We start from the raw sequence: 15832 nt of genomic DNA, 5'->3' as shown, positions 1-15832 counted from the left end.
AAGATAAATCCAGAAGCAAAATCACACTATAACTAAAATTTATACACAGATACTATTTTTATTTGCATTTGAAAGGTGTAGGATCCCATTTCTGCTCATGTATAAACAGGGACTCTGTAACTGCTGCACATGGAAATTATTGCATAGCTGCAATATTGAGTGCAGGAATACTATAATTTTAGTGAGCAAAAAACATAGCTACTGTGTTTGACCCAAGCAGATACATATGAAACTATACAAAATAACTTTCCTATCTCAGGAATTGATTTCTTCATTTTGAAAACACTCAAACATGATGTTTCACGAAATTAACTTTTTTTTCTTTCTTCTTGCTATTGCTATGATATTGGACATAAAACAGAATAATTTACTGCAGGCATTTTTATTTTGATCACTTGGAATTTTTTTCAAAAATCCAGTCAGCAGTCATCAGAGAATAAGCTGGGCTCTTACACAACAGATACTCAAGCCTTCAGAATTACCCAGAAAAGCCTAAATTTAACAACCTGTCCTGTGGGGTCTCTTCTGCCTCTTGTTGAGTTTAGGAGCCCTAAACAAAACTAGCCATAAAGCAGAAGGACTCCTAACCAAGTCCTAAATAATAAGTTGATTATTTCACTGCATTTAATTCAAACTTTGAATTTTTCTTGCTCACTGCTTTGAATATTTCAATTATTATCAAGTTTACAGACTGAAGGATGGCCTTATTCCTCCCTTTCACCATTCCTAAGAAATATGCTTCTTCACCTCTTACATATTGTGAGTTAAGCACTAGAAGATGTCAGTTTGTGTAACTCAAGTTAATGGTGGTCATTTATCCCTAAGGAAGGTTCCAGTGATTCTATTGATCCATAGAATCATTTAGGTTGGAAAAGACCTTTCAGATCATCGAGTCCAACCGCAAACCTAGCACTGCCAAGTCCACCACTAAACCATGTCCCTAAGTGCCACATCAACACATCTTCTAAATACCTCCAGGGATGGAGACTCAACCACTTCACTGGGCAGCCTGGTCCAGTGGCAGACAACCCTTTTGCTGAAGAAATTTTTCCTGATATCCAATCTAAATCTCCCCTGGTGCAATTTGAGGTCATTTCCTCTCATTCTATCACTTGTTACTTGGGAAAAAGACTGACACCTGCCTCACTACAACCTCCTTTCAGGTAGTTGTAGAGAGGGATAAGGTCTCCCCTCAGCCTCCTCTTCTCCAGACTAAACAACCCCAGCTCCCTCAGCTGCTCCGCGTAAGACTTGTGCTCCAGACCCTTCACCAGTTTTGTTGCCCTTCTTTGGACATGCTCCAGCACCTCAATGTCCTTCTTGTAGTGAGGGGCCCAAAACTGAACACAGTGCTCAAGGTGCGGCCTCACCAGTGCCCAGTACAGGGGGACGATCACTTCCCTGGTCCTGCTGGCCACAGTATTTCTGATACAAGCCAGGATGCTATTGACCTTCTTGGCCACCTGGGCACACTGCCACCAACACCCCCAGGTCCTTTTCCACCAGGCAGCTCTCCAGCCACTCTTTCCCAAGCCTGTAGCGTTGCACAGGGTTGTTGTGACCCAAGTGCAGGACCCGGCACTGAGCCTTATTGAACCTCATACAACTGGGCTCAGCCCATCGGTCCAGCCGCTCCAGATCCCTCTGTAGACCCTTCCTACCCTCCAGCAGATCAACTCTCCCGCCCAACTTGGTGTTGTCTGCAAACTTATTGAGGGTGCACTCAATCCCCTCATCCAGATCATCAATGAAGATATTGAACAGGACTGGCCACAGTACTGAGCCCTGGGGAACACCACTTGTGACCAGCCACCGACTGGATTTAACTCCATTCACCACAACTCTTTGGGCCCAGCCATCCAGCCAGTTTTTTAGCCAGCAAAGAGTACACCCGTCCAAGCCATGAGCAGCCAGTTTCTCCAGGAGAATTCTGTGGGAAATGGTGTCAAAGGCTTTACTAAAGTCCAGGTAGACAACATTCACAGCCTTCCCCCCATCCACCAAGCGGGTCATCTTGTCATAGAAGATCAGTAACCTGATCCTTGAACCTGAACCCTGACTAACGTCAAGCAGGACCTGCCTTTCATAAACCCATGCTGAGTGGACCTGGTCCCTTGGTTGTCCTGTATGTGCTGCATGATGGCACTCAAGATGATCTGCTCCATGACCTTCCCCGGCACCGAGGTCAGGCTGACAGGTCTGTAGTTCCCCGGATCCTATTTTTAGCCCTTCTTGTAGATGGGCACCGCATTTGCTCACCTCCCATCAACTGGGACCTTCCTGGTTAGCGAGGACTGCCGATAGATGATGGGAAGTGGCTTGGTGAGCACTTCCACCAGCTCCCTGAGTACCCTTGGGTGGATCTCATCCGGCCCCATAGACTTGTGTGTGTCTAAGCGGTGTAGCAGGTCGCTAAGCATTTCCCCTTGGGTTATGGGGGCTTCATTCTGCTCCCAGGGGGCTGGGTATCCCGAGAACAGCTGGCCTGACTATTAAAGACCGAGGCAAAGAAAGCATTAAGAACCTCAGCCTTTTCCTCAGCCTTTGTCACTATGCTTCTCCCTGCATCCAATAAGGGATGGAGATTTAGTGTTTGAGAAGGGATAGCTAAAAATTACAGATCAAAAGCGCATTCCCTTAAAACTGAGAAAAGGAGGAGTATAAAGAAGGTAGTTGATTTCTTTGCAATAGAAACAGTATGATTAAAATCGTGAAATGAGATTCAGGAGCTTTGGATTTGGTTTCTGACTTTCTAACAGACGTCTTTAAAAGCTTGGTCAATTTATAATCTCTCTCATTCTTTTCCAGTCATATACATAGTATTAGAACCTGAGAATTCAAATATATTGTGTTGATAAATTTCACATTTTGAGATACTGTGAGGCAACATTTGTGAGCCATTCAGCTACTAAAGCAATAGGGAACATGAGAAACAGTCCTGCACGAATTACGATTTTTATAAAACAAACCATAAAAGGAATACACGTCAATGTTAGCATGGAGTAAGTCGTCAGATACCCAGATGACTTCAAAACATCCACTTCACATTCTCTAATGCTCATGACCTTCCTTTGATATGCAGGTTCCCATGCATAAAGTTTGAGGATCTAGACAATCAAACAAACATATTTTAATAAAATAAAAAAGCAGTGACCATGCTTCAGAAAATAAGCTTCAGCTCCAAATGTCATTTTCAAATATTCAGCAATGCCAAACTACAAAAATTTGAATGTTTTACAAATGAAAGCATGACCTGAGATGACTCAAAATGAGGTTGTTCTTATGGAAGATATACTCTAGTCACTCTTAATACTTCAGAGTTCAACTTGTTCCTTATGTATCATAAATGATGAGCTGGTTTATTTCAAAAGAGGATAAATAACAAAAATGAGACAACTTTTGAAAGTGCCTTTCTTCTATGCTAAAATTTCACCCTGCTAAAGGTTTTCAGACATCTATTAACATAATTTACATTCTCATTAAAAATGTGGTAGTAAAATTAATGCATCTTGGATAGTAAGTTTTTCAAATCAAATTAAACCAGTAAATATTTTCCAAAAACACTTTAAGCACATTATGTTAAAACATTTTCTCTTTAAACTTTTATCATTATCAGCTGAAATATTACTCATAAAACCTTAGTTTTTTTAAATAACTTACTTTCTATCTTTATAACCTAACAGAAAAAAACAAAACCCGTTTTAGTTGTGGCATTACCTTTATTCCATGTAACATTTCACTTAGTAGCTTGACTCGTTGATCTGAATACCTCATTTGGCTTTTCTGGTTAAAAAAACAGCAATGTTTTCATTTTTCAATGAGCAAAAAAAATTGGAAAGTAAAATATGCAGCGTACTGTAGGCAATAAACACCTTTTATGCTATTTTTACCTTGCTGAAAAACACACTAGCACTGCAGTTATACCGTTTTCAGATATATATGTAGTAAAAAAATTCATTAGATAGGATAAAGGAGTAAATACATTAAAATATAATTTTTCCCGTAAAATATCCTAAAGAGTGCATTTCAATTTTTGTCCATTTTATTTTTATTCACATTGAATTAAAATCTTAACACGCTTCCAGTTCCCAGGATGTTCAGGAATGATAATACAGTTTTAATCTTCAAAATCACTAAGTAGGTAAATACAGACTCAATAACAATATACTATAACACTATACACACATACGTGAATCTATACGTAACACCATATGGATATAAAACACTGTATACATATATACATATATATATATACAGGAGTTAGGAAGAAAGTTTCCTTTACTACCGATTAATACATTGTTATTGAAAGAACGAGTCAAAGAAACAGAAATTCTTCCAACTCCTCTGCTATACTCAGGCTCTTCTGCATCTCACATTTCTAAAATACTAATTAACAGCCTCTTTAATGTTTTGAGTCTTATTCAAATACAACAACAAGTTGCAAACTTTTAGACAGAATTATTTTATTGTCTTTTTTTATTTCTTCTCTATCTCTCATATCACAATAGGGATCTAAGTGTATATGTAGTTGCTGCACCTCACCTGCAAACAAGGTGGGAGGGTTTTTTGTTTTTTTGTTTTTTTTTTCAATGTCTCTCAACTGTCACAGCCTTACAAAAGAATCAGTGGAGACCCAGGGTCTTCACTGCATGTTGCACCATCAAAGGCAGAGTAAGACAGAGACAAATAATTGCCTTGTTAGCAATGCAAAACTTAAGGTTGTAGTATTTTTTTCAGTGGAGCTCACAGAAATTGTCATAGTAACAGGCAATACAGTGCCAAGAGAACTGTAGCATCAGAGAAGCAGAAAAGAAGTCAGAATGCATGCAGTACCTCTATGGGAATTCCCATAATCTCAGGAGAATGTGCTAAATTTGAGTGAGCAGCTTAGCCTGAATAATAAAAGGGGAAGAGGGCCATAATCCTACAAAATCCCTTATTTAATGGAATTAACTCATGTAATATGCAAAAACACAGCTATTTCCTAAATTGAATCATCCAGTAATTTTTACTAATAGAAAAGTATTGTTTCAGTATAATGAAAATGCAGGTATACAATCTAAATACTAGTTTAGCTATCAAACATATGGCTTTCTTACTGCAGTTATGCTTCCCCCCTCAACAAAAAACAGCTGTGGCTTGGCATTGTTTATTTGTTTTGGGTTTAATTTAGATGTACCAATAGTATTCTTACACACGCATAATTTACCCCCTACTTCATTCCTATGTTATGACAACTTAACCTCTCCTTACTATGTTTATCTAAATATCTCACCTTCAGTCTTTTTACTCTGGCTGCAATGAGTGCATTTATAGGTATAACCAAAAGAAGCACTGCAACACCTGCTAGAACTGAGGGGCCAAGTTCTTTCCAGAGAAAGACGACAGCCATGATGATCTGAAAAGGTGCTGACCACAACAGGTTGATGTTTACAGTTAGCTCCATGAGTTGCTGAGCATCTGCTGACATCAGGTTAACAATTTCCCCAGTTGTATAGTTTCGTCGTGAGGAATTTGCTAAAGTTAAGGCCTGCAACCAGAAAATACAGAGGTCACAAAAATCAACGATTTTGATGGGTTTAGCTGCCCAGGAGAAGCTAAAAGGACAATAATTAGAGCAAAGCGGAACTCCGTGAAATAGACTTGCAACTCTTTATAGTAAACAGACAGGACAACATGCCACAAAGAGGGCTCAGAAAGCCTCAGCTTTGGTGTAGCTTAGAACCTCCCAGTGCAGGAATTAGCAACAGCAGGCTTCACAGCAAGCACATGTATAATCTCAGTGTGGCAGGCAGATACCCCAAGTCCCAGGTGTCTTGGGACTGCCACCCAGACAAACACGTACACACACACACTCTCTCTCTCCACCTGTCCGCCTCTCTGTTAGTGCCTCACATTTTTCCACTGTGTCACCTGCAACTCCTGCATGTAACAAGACAGTGCTGCAGCAACTCACTCCAAATCCATCCCATGTGCAACGCACAACCTGACCTGGCATTCACCAATCAACTCTACTCAGAGAGAGGAATAAGCTGCATCTCGACCCTGTAGCTGTGGAAACTTGCCAGGAGACATGCCCACTCCAGCTGGAGCCTCTGTTCCCCTGTTCACGATCTGATGTACTGATACACCTTGATATGCAACTTGAGAGAATGAATTCCTTTATTTAACTGATTTGCAACTTACAAGTAAAATTTTGTCTACTGGTTCAGAAAACACCTGACAAGCCTATGTCAAAAGATCGTTTTGACTCTCTTGAGAAAAGCGACTGTATTTTAAGTTAACAAAGACAGTAATTTATTTCAGATTTGGGTTATTTTTTGTCTTCCTTAACTTGTGCTTAACAGTTAAATACCGCAGTAAAAATACCCATGTGCCATGTTCATAACAAAGTAAACTAAAGGTGCAGCTCTGAGAAACTAGCTTCATCTCATAAGCCACATATAAAGTCTATTAAACATTTCTATGTTTTGCAGGTCAGACAGCTACTTTTACTTTTACAGTATTAGCACCTGCATCTCTTGTAGCTAGTAATACTGTCACCTGAGCATATCTTATTAAAGGTGGGATAAGTCCACAGCAGTTAGCCATCTTTTAAACATCCAACGAACAATGAACCTTCTGGGTATTCAACTCAACAGAAGATCAATTTCACTAAAATCAGGGGGGGAAATTTCAACCTCCAAAGAAGACAATATGGCAAACCTCAGCTTCTCATATTCACTACTGCTACATAATAAAAACAGTGATCACTATACCCTTACTTTTTCCCAGACATCCAACCTAAAAAGTTTTTCCAGTTCATTCAGTAAATTTGGGAAATTAACCCATAATCAAAATAGGAAGAGTTCAGTTTCTACATACCTCTCCGATATTATGTCTGTACAGGTGGATGACAAAAATATGTAATTTCAGGATTAGAGCCTTATAACAGAAATGCTGCTGAAATTCCAAATTATTATAAATAAATAACCATCAAAATGTAAAGTCAACCTGTTAGCCTGTCACCGGTGTATAATATCCTGGGTTTTGATAATGCTGGTAAGCATATTATCTTTTAACACTGAGTGTTTATTTTAGCTTTTGTTTTGAAAGAAAAGTAGAATACATGATTACCTTTTTGTATATCAGGCCAACAACTGCAGTCTTGATTTTGACTGCAGTAAGCATATTGTTACGCTGGTATAACTGATGGAGAAGAGTTTGTGAGAGAACTACGAAAAACAGGGCAATAGCATAGCCATATCCACTCCCATATGAACTGGGACGATTTTCACTGACAATTATCATTGCTCTGAAAATGAAGGAAAATAAATTTTAAATTCTGTGCATTAAGTCAAAAATAAACAATAAAAAGTTCAATAAATTGACATACTGGCAACTTGTTTAACTATGTCCATTTTGGATCCAGATAGGGCAGAAGGTCACAAAGAAATACCATGTTAAAAAAGGCAGGTCTTATCTGTGTTTTCCAATTCGTTAGCTTAGAAACAACTCTCAAATACTATTCTAGACATGAATGTGCTATTGCTGACTTCACTGACAATGAAGTACAAAATAAGAATGGCATAAAAGAAAAAAATAAAAAAATTAGATATTTGTACTTAGAAAGGTTGCAACTACCAACCATGAAAGTAAGAGAGAAAAAAAAACAGAGGAAAATTCTTATTTTTGTGTTAGTAAAAGATATCTTAAATAACCAGCAACTGTGATGTCTTCAAACAGATTTTATGGTTAACAATTTTGTTCAGGATTACACTGATTCAGGGTATAGTTTGGAGGCTAACAATAATTCTGTTCAATAACTCTTTTCCTTATAAACACATGGGCATTTGATAAATTCTTAACACCTCTGTGGTAAGGAAAATTTCTAAAAACCACTTCCATCAGCCTCATGGTACCAACAACATGATAACAACAGAGTCATTGCAGTTTTCTATTAAATGCTGAAGCTGTAGATATTATTATATATTTAAGTGGTTTGTTTAAAAATAGAGATGGAAAAATACTGACAAAACAGCAGGGAAGTTAAATATCTTGGTACTCCATTTTTCTTAACATTTGATTTTATATTTAAGTATATTAAATATTTAAATACAATATTGTGGAACTGAACCTCTACTGCTTTTGTATTAGTCCTTTGGCTAAGAAATTCCTGATCTCTTTGAGCTTTCCCTCATTAGATCATTTTCAGATAATCACTAGGTTTGGGGAGGGGTGGCACAGCAGAGAATAAAATCTTTACACATCTAAGCTGTTGCTTAGTTTGGTTTCGATATTAGTAACCCTTTAGCTTTATTATTACTGTTACTCTCTGAACGTAAAATGAAATACATTAAAAACTTACTTCATTATTTGTGGACTCATGAAAGCCAGAATGTCAGCTGTGACTTTCAGAAATGCAACTTTAATCAATAAAAATTTAAATGTTTGCCATAATGGCAAAATCAAAGATGGTTTATGGACACTTGTGTTCTTAAATAGCACTCTTCTGATGTAAGAAGCCTGCAAAATTACAAAAATATGTACAGAATTAAGAGAAAAAAATATTTTCTAACTTCACCCACATTTACAAATGTAAAATATTTAATATTTGGGTGTCCATCTAAAGCCATCACTGTACTTATGATCTGAAAAAGTGCATTTCCTACAGTTAGCAGAAAAGCTTTGAGGTAATAAATGAAGTTTGGTTTTATTTAGTCTGGCTAGTAGTCTTTCAGGAAAGGATAAATATCATTTCTAGGGTTGCCCCAATCATGCACAAATATGATTAGAAAATAATTTAATCCTCAAATGATTATCACAGGTCAAAAAACCTGTATCAGAAAAATAGAGGTAAGCTTCAACATAAATGTATTATCATTTATAGCAGGCTTACAGCAACTTTATATTTAAGGTTGAATAACCCTTCTATTTTTTCAGAATATTTTCAGTTGTCAAGTAACTATTTTTTTCAGTTTGAATTTAGTTCAAACAATTGCAAATATTCTTACAAGGGCTCAAAAAAAAGAGTGAGCCTTTCTTAATTATCACAATGATGAAGGACAGGATATTTTTTACAGATTACTTGAATAATAAAAACAGTATCTGAATTAAAAATTATCCTTATTGAAAAATATGTTTGAATGCTTTGGTAGAAAGGGATTTGGGGTGTATATCATCAGTGGAAGAAAGGGCAAATCTACAAATAGATAAGAAAAATACTGAAGAGATGCAGTAAGGCCAGACTCTGAAGGAGCTCTCTTCTCAGTAAGTCATTAAAAACCAAAAGCTACACTTTTACTGGACTTACAGGTTAGGTCCTCCTGTGAACTTCCTAACATTACAGAGCTCCTAGTGCACTTTAACTACCACAACAAAATAGTAACTGTGACTGAAACTGTCAAGGATTTACATGAAAATCACACAGGATAACTCAAGCAAAAAAACAAAAATATCTGTAAACCTGTTAAAATTAAAGAAAACTGAAGCCTGTTCCATGTGTTCTGTAAGCCAGAGCATCTACTGATAAGCAAGCTGATAATAGATTTCTCTACCTACCTGAAATACAGATGCAAAGATAAGACACCAGGAAACAGACAAGTTCAGAGAGAAATTAGTCGAACAGTTTTGACAAAGATGGTAATTAATCACCGAAGTAAAAGTCACAGTACATTCCGTATCGCCTCAAGTGTTAAAATGTAACTCAATATCTTTCTAAAAGATAAGTTTGAACTTAAACGATTTAGAAAAATCTTATAGCCACACTAGAGATCACTGATCACAACACTGAGTGGCCTTTGCGATCAATGAAATGTAGGCTGTTCAATAAACAACAAGATTTTAGAAATCATCTCCAGCTTCTAGACTCCTTAAATTTAGAAAAGGATATTGCCTATTGTCAGAATTATAACTACCGTTAATCCTGTGGTAGACTTCTGGATTTCTTTTCTCCATTGCTTTTCAAAGTTAGGACACACACTGTATGGTGAATCACTTTCATTCAGTTCAAACAGGTCATCCCTCTCCAATGGCTTCTTATAGCCTATAGATATTAGCCTGAAAGAAAGCAACTAATTTAGACAGCATGAAATACAGCACACAAAACAAGCAGAACTACTAACTCAAAAAGTTAATGATATCATTTAGTGTATATAAATAAACTCTATAATCAAAATAATTAATGTAATCCTATAAAGGCTACGGACTAAACAGTGGAACATACTTACAGTCACCTTAAATACACTGAAATTCAAGCAAAGTAAGAAGAGCCCAAGCAGACTGTCACATCTGAACAGCAAATTCTGAGCAACCTTTGTACCTCAGAATCTGTCTACGTTTCTGATCCCATATTTCCTTAGAGGAAAATATACTATTTCATAAACAGATGTGTGTAACATCATTACCCACTTACTCTTGTGATCTGGAATAAAATACCTTTTCTGTCACAGGACTGCCAAGATGTTGTGACTCATCTTTAACCAATGTAACAATCTTAAACTACTGGGCTTCAGCACAAGTATAACAGAAGTTTCCTTACAGCAGATCTTCAGCTGTTAAAATTTTGTTTTAGCAAAGTGCTTTTACCCACTTAAGTGTCAACAAAAACTAAAACTGGTCTTAAAATGGCAAAATAGGGCTGATGAATACACTGAACCTACAAGAACTCTGTCTGAAAGAACAATAGATGATTTGGAATTTTTGATGAGCATGTCAGACTTATGACAACTCAACACAAACCGTGCCATACCGTTTCTAAGGTGGGGAAAATGCAAAAGGATTAATGTCGGCAATGTCCTCTAACTTAAAGGAAGCCCCAAACACCTAAGAGTCAACCAGAAACACATGCATAGACACGGGAGTGTGTGTCCTGTCAGTGGCAGCTCTAATGCTTTCAAGCTGCTGGGGGCTTCCCTCCCTGAGGGCTGCAGCACAAGTGCAGTGTCTATCTTCTCTAATGAGCACTTCCAGTGTATCATTTCTGTGCCGGTCAGTGTCAGCGCTGGGCTTGGGCCTAACGTGTGTGCCATTGTGCTTATCACAGGACAGAAAATAAGACTCAGAAACACTTTTTCGGAGGTCATAAAATTCTGGTGGGGGTGGACCTCACTATCCCCAAGGGTCACCCAAACATCTACTGAAGCTGTAACGTTAATACAAAGTGAATTTGCCTTACGCTTTATAAGTTAAGGCAAAAATAACACAGCTTCTCACTAAGAGCGCCAGCTTTTGAGACAGATGAGGAAAGCAGACCAATTGGTACTTGAGTGGGAACTATTGTTTAAGAATTCTTCATAACTCATCTCAGTGCTAAAACTCACTGCTGCCAGAAGATAAACAGATTTACCAAATGCCCTTCACACTGTAATCTCCAGATTGCCTGAATTCTAAAGAAAAATGGTATAGCATTATGGGTTTATCGTATAACAATTAATTCAAGACTTCCTCATTTAGATTGCAAGCACTTAAGGCAAGTATATATTAGCCATAATTTATTGTGTTTGCTTGTGACTGGGAAAAGGGAGCATATGTAATGTTCAAAATGTTAGTTTAATCGCATCCAGTTAGTTATTTCATGGCTAAACAAGCTCTCACTGAGTAGAACTGAAATCCTTTTTTTTTCCCCTCTCCTTTTGTTAAACATTGTGGAATTGGTTAAAAAATACAAACGATAGCCTAGCTTGAAAATTTTGGTGAACATTGTGACATAATGAACAAATAAATGTCATATAGAAGCGCTGCAGTCAGTATACTGCATCACTTTCTAGAAAAACTGAAAATTTTTATTTATGGTGTAGCATGGAAGGAGTGGTAAAAACCACAGCTGCTCTGACACTGATGGTGAACTCCTAACTTCAACAGGGCCAGAGTTTAACCAAATCCTCTGAATCCTTGAAAAAAATCTGATTGTTTTGTCTCAGCTTATTAATAGCAAACACCATTTTCAGTTTTTCCTTAAAATTAATAATATTGAATAAAGCAAGAAACAGTTATAATGTTCTTAAAATGTTTTTTCTCACTTTTAGATTTTTGAGGTGTATATGTCTGATTCAAATTATTTTTAAAGAAGAAAAAAGAAAAATGTTAAAAATGAGTAATGGTCACAAGACACAACACATGGAATTATTTGAAATAACATCCAAAATACTAAGTGACAGGAAGCTGCATGACTTGATATAGTTGAGCTTTCAGTTCCTGTTTTTGAGTGGAAAGTTTCCCAAAAAGCAGAGGGACTTTATTAGTGTTTATGAGCAGGTGATCTACAATAATAACATGCAGCCTGCCATAAAAGAGGGAAGAAAACAAGCATGAAATTGGCTACTTGGAAAATATCTTAAATGTACTATTGAGATCTAGCAAATTGTTGTATCACTATATGGAGTATAAAGGGAACCTTATTTTAATTTTTGTCTATTGCCAAACTTTACACAGACAGATAATAAATAAAAAAGGATAGCCTAATTTGGCTTTTTATATCCCATTGTCTAAAAATATTGTCTGTTGTGCTTAGTTATCAAAATATTAATGTTTTAAATAATGCCATTAGATAACACATAAAGTGACTGTTACTATGTATACTATGACTGTTACTATGTATAAACAATACTGCACAAAATATTTGAATGTAACTTCTAAAAGTTGTAAACTTTGATTTTTGTACAAAAAGCTAACAGTAATCTCAGGCTCAGGTTCTGGGTCAAGCTAGAATGATTGTGTGGAATGTAAGTGCGTGCTCTGTAATTCTGTGAGCATCAATGAACATCAACAAGCTGTTTATTAAATTCTCACCTGCTAAACCAGGAATATGTTAATTTACTGAAGAAAAAAACATTTTCTTCAGGGCTGCGTTTCTGTTTAAAAAAAAGAAAAAAGGAAAAGTAGCAATGTTACTTGGAAGACTGAAGAAAAAGTTGGGTTTTTTTCTTTTACCAAACATGTAGCTCTGGGGAGCTATTTAATTCTGAGCTATAATAAGGTCTATTCTTACACTTCTTTGTCACCTTCTCCCACCAATACACTCTAACACAAGGTATGAAGAATGAAAGAGATCTACAGTCTCGTGACTTACTAGAACAACTTAACTTGCTGTAAGAGGATATTCACCACCACCTTAGCTTGATTTTACACTGTTTACACATACCCTAGAGTATGATCACACCAACAGTAAAGCATACGAGTTGGACTCAATGATCCTAATGGGTCCCTTCCAACTTGAGATATTCTATGATTCTATGTCCAATACAAGCAAACCTTCCTTAAATCTTTTGACAGTTAAAATCCTGTGGGGGTTTTTCCCCCATTTGAAAACCTAGCTATTGGAAGTTATCAACTGCTAATACCTAAAGAACAGCAAACTCCTTTCAGACCTTAAGAGATGAAGTACTACTAGCATGTACTGTACACATAAAGGAGGAGAATATGAGGCTTGTGCACTGCTGCCAATTTCATAAGTCATTGGAGATAAGTGTAATAGAGGCAAACAAATATGAACTCTCCCATACTTCTTGAAGAATGTGCATCCACACCCAAGAATGACTTCAGCACACCTAGGTAGTAAATTCTGTCCCTCAGTAATTACCATCATAAAATGATTTCTAACAAAAGATGCAGTTACAGTTCTTTTCGGTAGGTGGTGTAGAAACCCACCTGTCAAAAATGTATGCTGCGGGTGCTCTGAGATCCTGTATATTTTCCACAATTTTTCTTGTACTTTCAGTGAAAAGCCAAATGATTCAATGATAACCCAAGAAACAAATACACAACAAATATGCACGTAACAAACTTCTGTAACAAACGCATCTTCTTGTGCGTCCACTTGCCCTTCACTATCAGATGTAAACGTTTGCCACAGTCCATTATGATTTCTGAATTTTACATCCAAACAGCACCGTTTGTTTGAACTATTTACTATCGAAGAACACGCTAGAAGTCTTGGGTGCGAACATTCCCTGCTCAAATCCTGCTCCTATTCCTACCCGTGGCACAGCTCCTATATCCTTAAGAAAAGAAGGATAAGAAATATTGAATGAAACCCCAGCCTAAAGATTACTCCCTCCTTAGAAATTCAAAGGATACATCCCAGGACGTATCCGCTGTCATCAGATGGATGTTTTTTGACACAGGCCTAACACAAAACCTACGTGAAATCCCATCAGGTTTAAAGCAGCCACCCGCGGCCGCCCCGGGAGGGAGCCGGCGGCTGCCGGGGGGCCCCGGGGGCCCCCCGGCAGCCGCCGGCTCCCTCCCGGGGCAGCAGGCAGACCCTGGCGGGGAGGTTCCCCGCCCTCAGCCCCGTCAATAACGCCTCGGCCCCCCCGCCCGGTGTCACCTTCTTGCCGGTGGGACTCGGGCGCTCGTCGAAGCCGCCCTGCTTCCCGCGGGAGGCGGCCATGGCTCCCTCCCGAGGCGGACGCTCCGAAGGGACTCGCCGGGCAGCCGGTGGAGACCGTTAACGGCCGCCCCGCGCGCGAGGGGAGAGGCGTTGGAGGCGGCCGTCCGAGGAGGAGGAGGAGGCGCGGGGAGGGAGGCGCTGCCTCAGCTTCAGCCTCAGGCTTCCCCGCAGCTGGGATCCAGGGAGGCCCGTCCCCTTCCCCAGCCCCGCCGGGCCCGAGAGGAGGCCCCGGGTCGCTCTGTCAGCCCGGCCGGGCCGTAGGGCGCGATACGGCCCCGGCCGCAGAGCTTGTGATGAAATGCACTTTGTGGCCTAAAACGCGACCTGCGCGGTCTGCCTGTGATTTGCGTCTCGGTGGTGGCGTTTAATGACAGGCCCGATGTGTGTTGTACTAGTGGGCAGCATTCAAGTAAAACCGAGAGGGCAGGAGAGGGAACGGCGCGTAGTGGTGTGTGTGCGTCCTATCCTGTGACTAAACGTATAAAATACCTTTTTTGTTTGTTGTTTTTTACTAGCTCTTAGCTGGATGTGTGCTACCAGAAGTCTATTAGTGCATCAGAAAATGGCAAACGACAACAGGACTTTCGTCTCATTAGAGTTGGGCCCACAGAGCGAGCTGCTTTGTGACACCAGCTGTGTCTCCCGCTGAAATCAGAGCACAGCAGTGCTGTTGCTGCTGAGCAGAGCCGACTTAAAAATCTTTTGGATAAAACTGAGAAAGCACATGCTCATTGTCGACAGACCTACTCCACCTGGGACTGGCAGCAGAAATCCCAGCCTGTCTCTGGAACCGGGCTGCTGCAACACTGGGAGCTCCTGCAGATTGCATACCAGATAAGCAAGTTTTGACCTTTGTTACTTCTCAATACTTTTTAGTTTTGCTTTTTGGAGGCTTCATACAGCTTGCTCACTAGTATTTAAATGTAAAGGTAGGTAGGAAGGAAGCTATAATAGCAATTTCCATTGCTGTGTTTTTTTCCTGAACATAAAGTTTTTCCAAAAGTTAATAAAAATCAGTATCTTGATTTTACTTTATAGTTAATATAGCACCTCCCCTTTGACTCTTGTTGACCTGGCACATTGCCACCTTAAATGAGAATGCATCACTGACTGTAGCAATACTGATTTGTCCGAAGTTTGGGAGACTGTAAGGGAAATAACTATGCACTGCATTCCATATAACAAAATACAGAGAACAAGTCTAAATGCAAGACCTATGTGACAGCAGGGAAAACAAGGTCTTGTGGCCAGCCAGTAGCATGGGAAGTGAAAGACCAGGACAAAATAACAATAATTTAGAATCAGAACTAACATAGAAAACATTCATTTCATATTCATAAAGAATTTTAAAAAGTGACTGAAACAGATAGGAGTTGAAGAAATATTTGGTCAAGGCCAAACTCAAGTGTTCTTTTTGTTTCCAGTGTTTTATTTCCTAAATATGGTAACAACGTAATTAAA

At 38.8% G+C, this 15832-nt stretch overlaps 1 protein-coding gene across 3 annotated transcripts in view; it reads right to left on the bottom strand.

Moving 5' to 3' along the window:
- Positions 1-15185, bottom strand: part of LOC104023339 (multidrug resistance-associated protein 1) — a 38820-nt gene extending 23635 nt beyond the window's left edge. For 2 of the 3 annotated variants that reach the window (XM_087756801.1, XM_087756802.1), the window contains exons 1-8: positions 14309-15185; positions 12769-12830; positions 9897-10038; positions 8348-8505; positions 7117-7294; positions 5276-5530; positions 3718-3783; positions 2970-3107 (exon numbers count right to left, since the gene is read on the bottom strand). In XM_087756801.1, the coding sequence (XP_087612927.1) occupies positions 2970-3107; positions 3718-3783; positions 5276-5530; positions 7117-7294; positions 8348-8505; positions 9897-10038; positions 12769-12830; positions 14309-14371 (1062 nt within the window). In that variant the 5' untranslated portion in view covers positions 14372-15185. Of the gene's footprint in view, positions 1-2969; positions 3108-3717; positions 3784-5275; positions 5531-7116; positions 7295-8347; positions 8506-9896; positions 10039-12768; positions 12831-14308 lie in introns of those variants that run through there. The other variant, XM_087756803.1, reaches the window with a different exon arrangement.
- Positions 15186-15832: the final 647 nt, after the last annotated feature.

This window comes from Nipponia nippon, unplaced genomic scaffold (assembly GCF_047370975.1).
Source record: "Nipponia nippon isolate SJK-2023a ecotype South Korea unplaced genomic scaffold, ASM4737097v1 scaffold_2, whole genome shotgun sequence".
Classification (NCBI taxonomy): domain Eukaryota; kingdom Metazoa; phylum Chordata; class Aves; order Pelecaniformes; family Threskiornithidae; genus Nipponia; species Nipponia nippon.
This window is presented reverse-complemented; position numbering and strand designations above follow the sequence as displayed.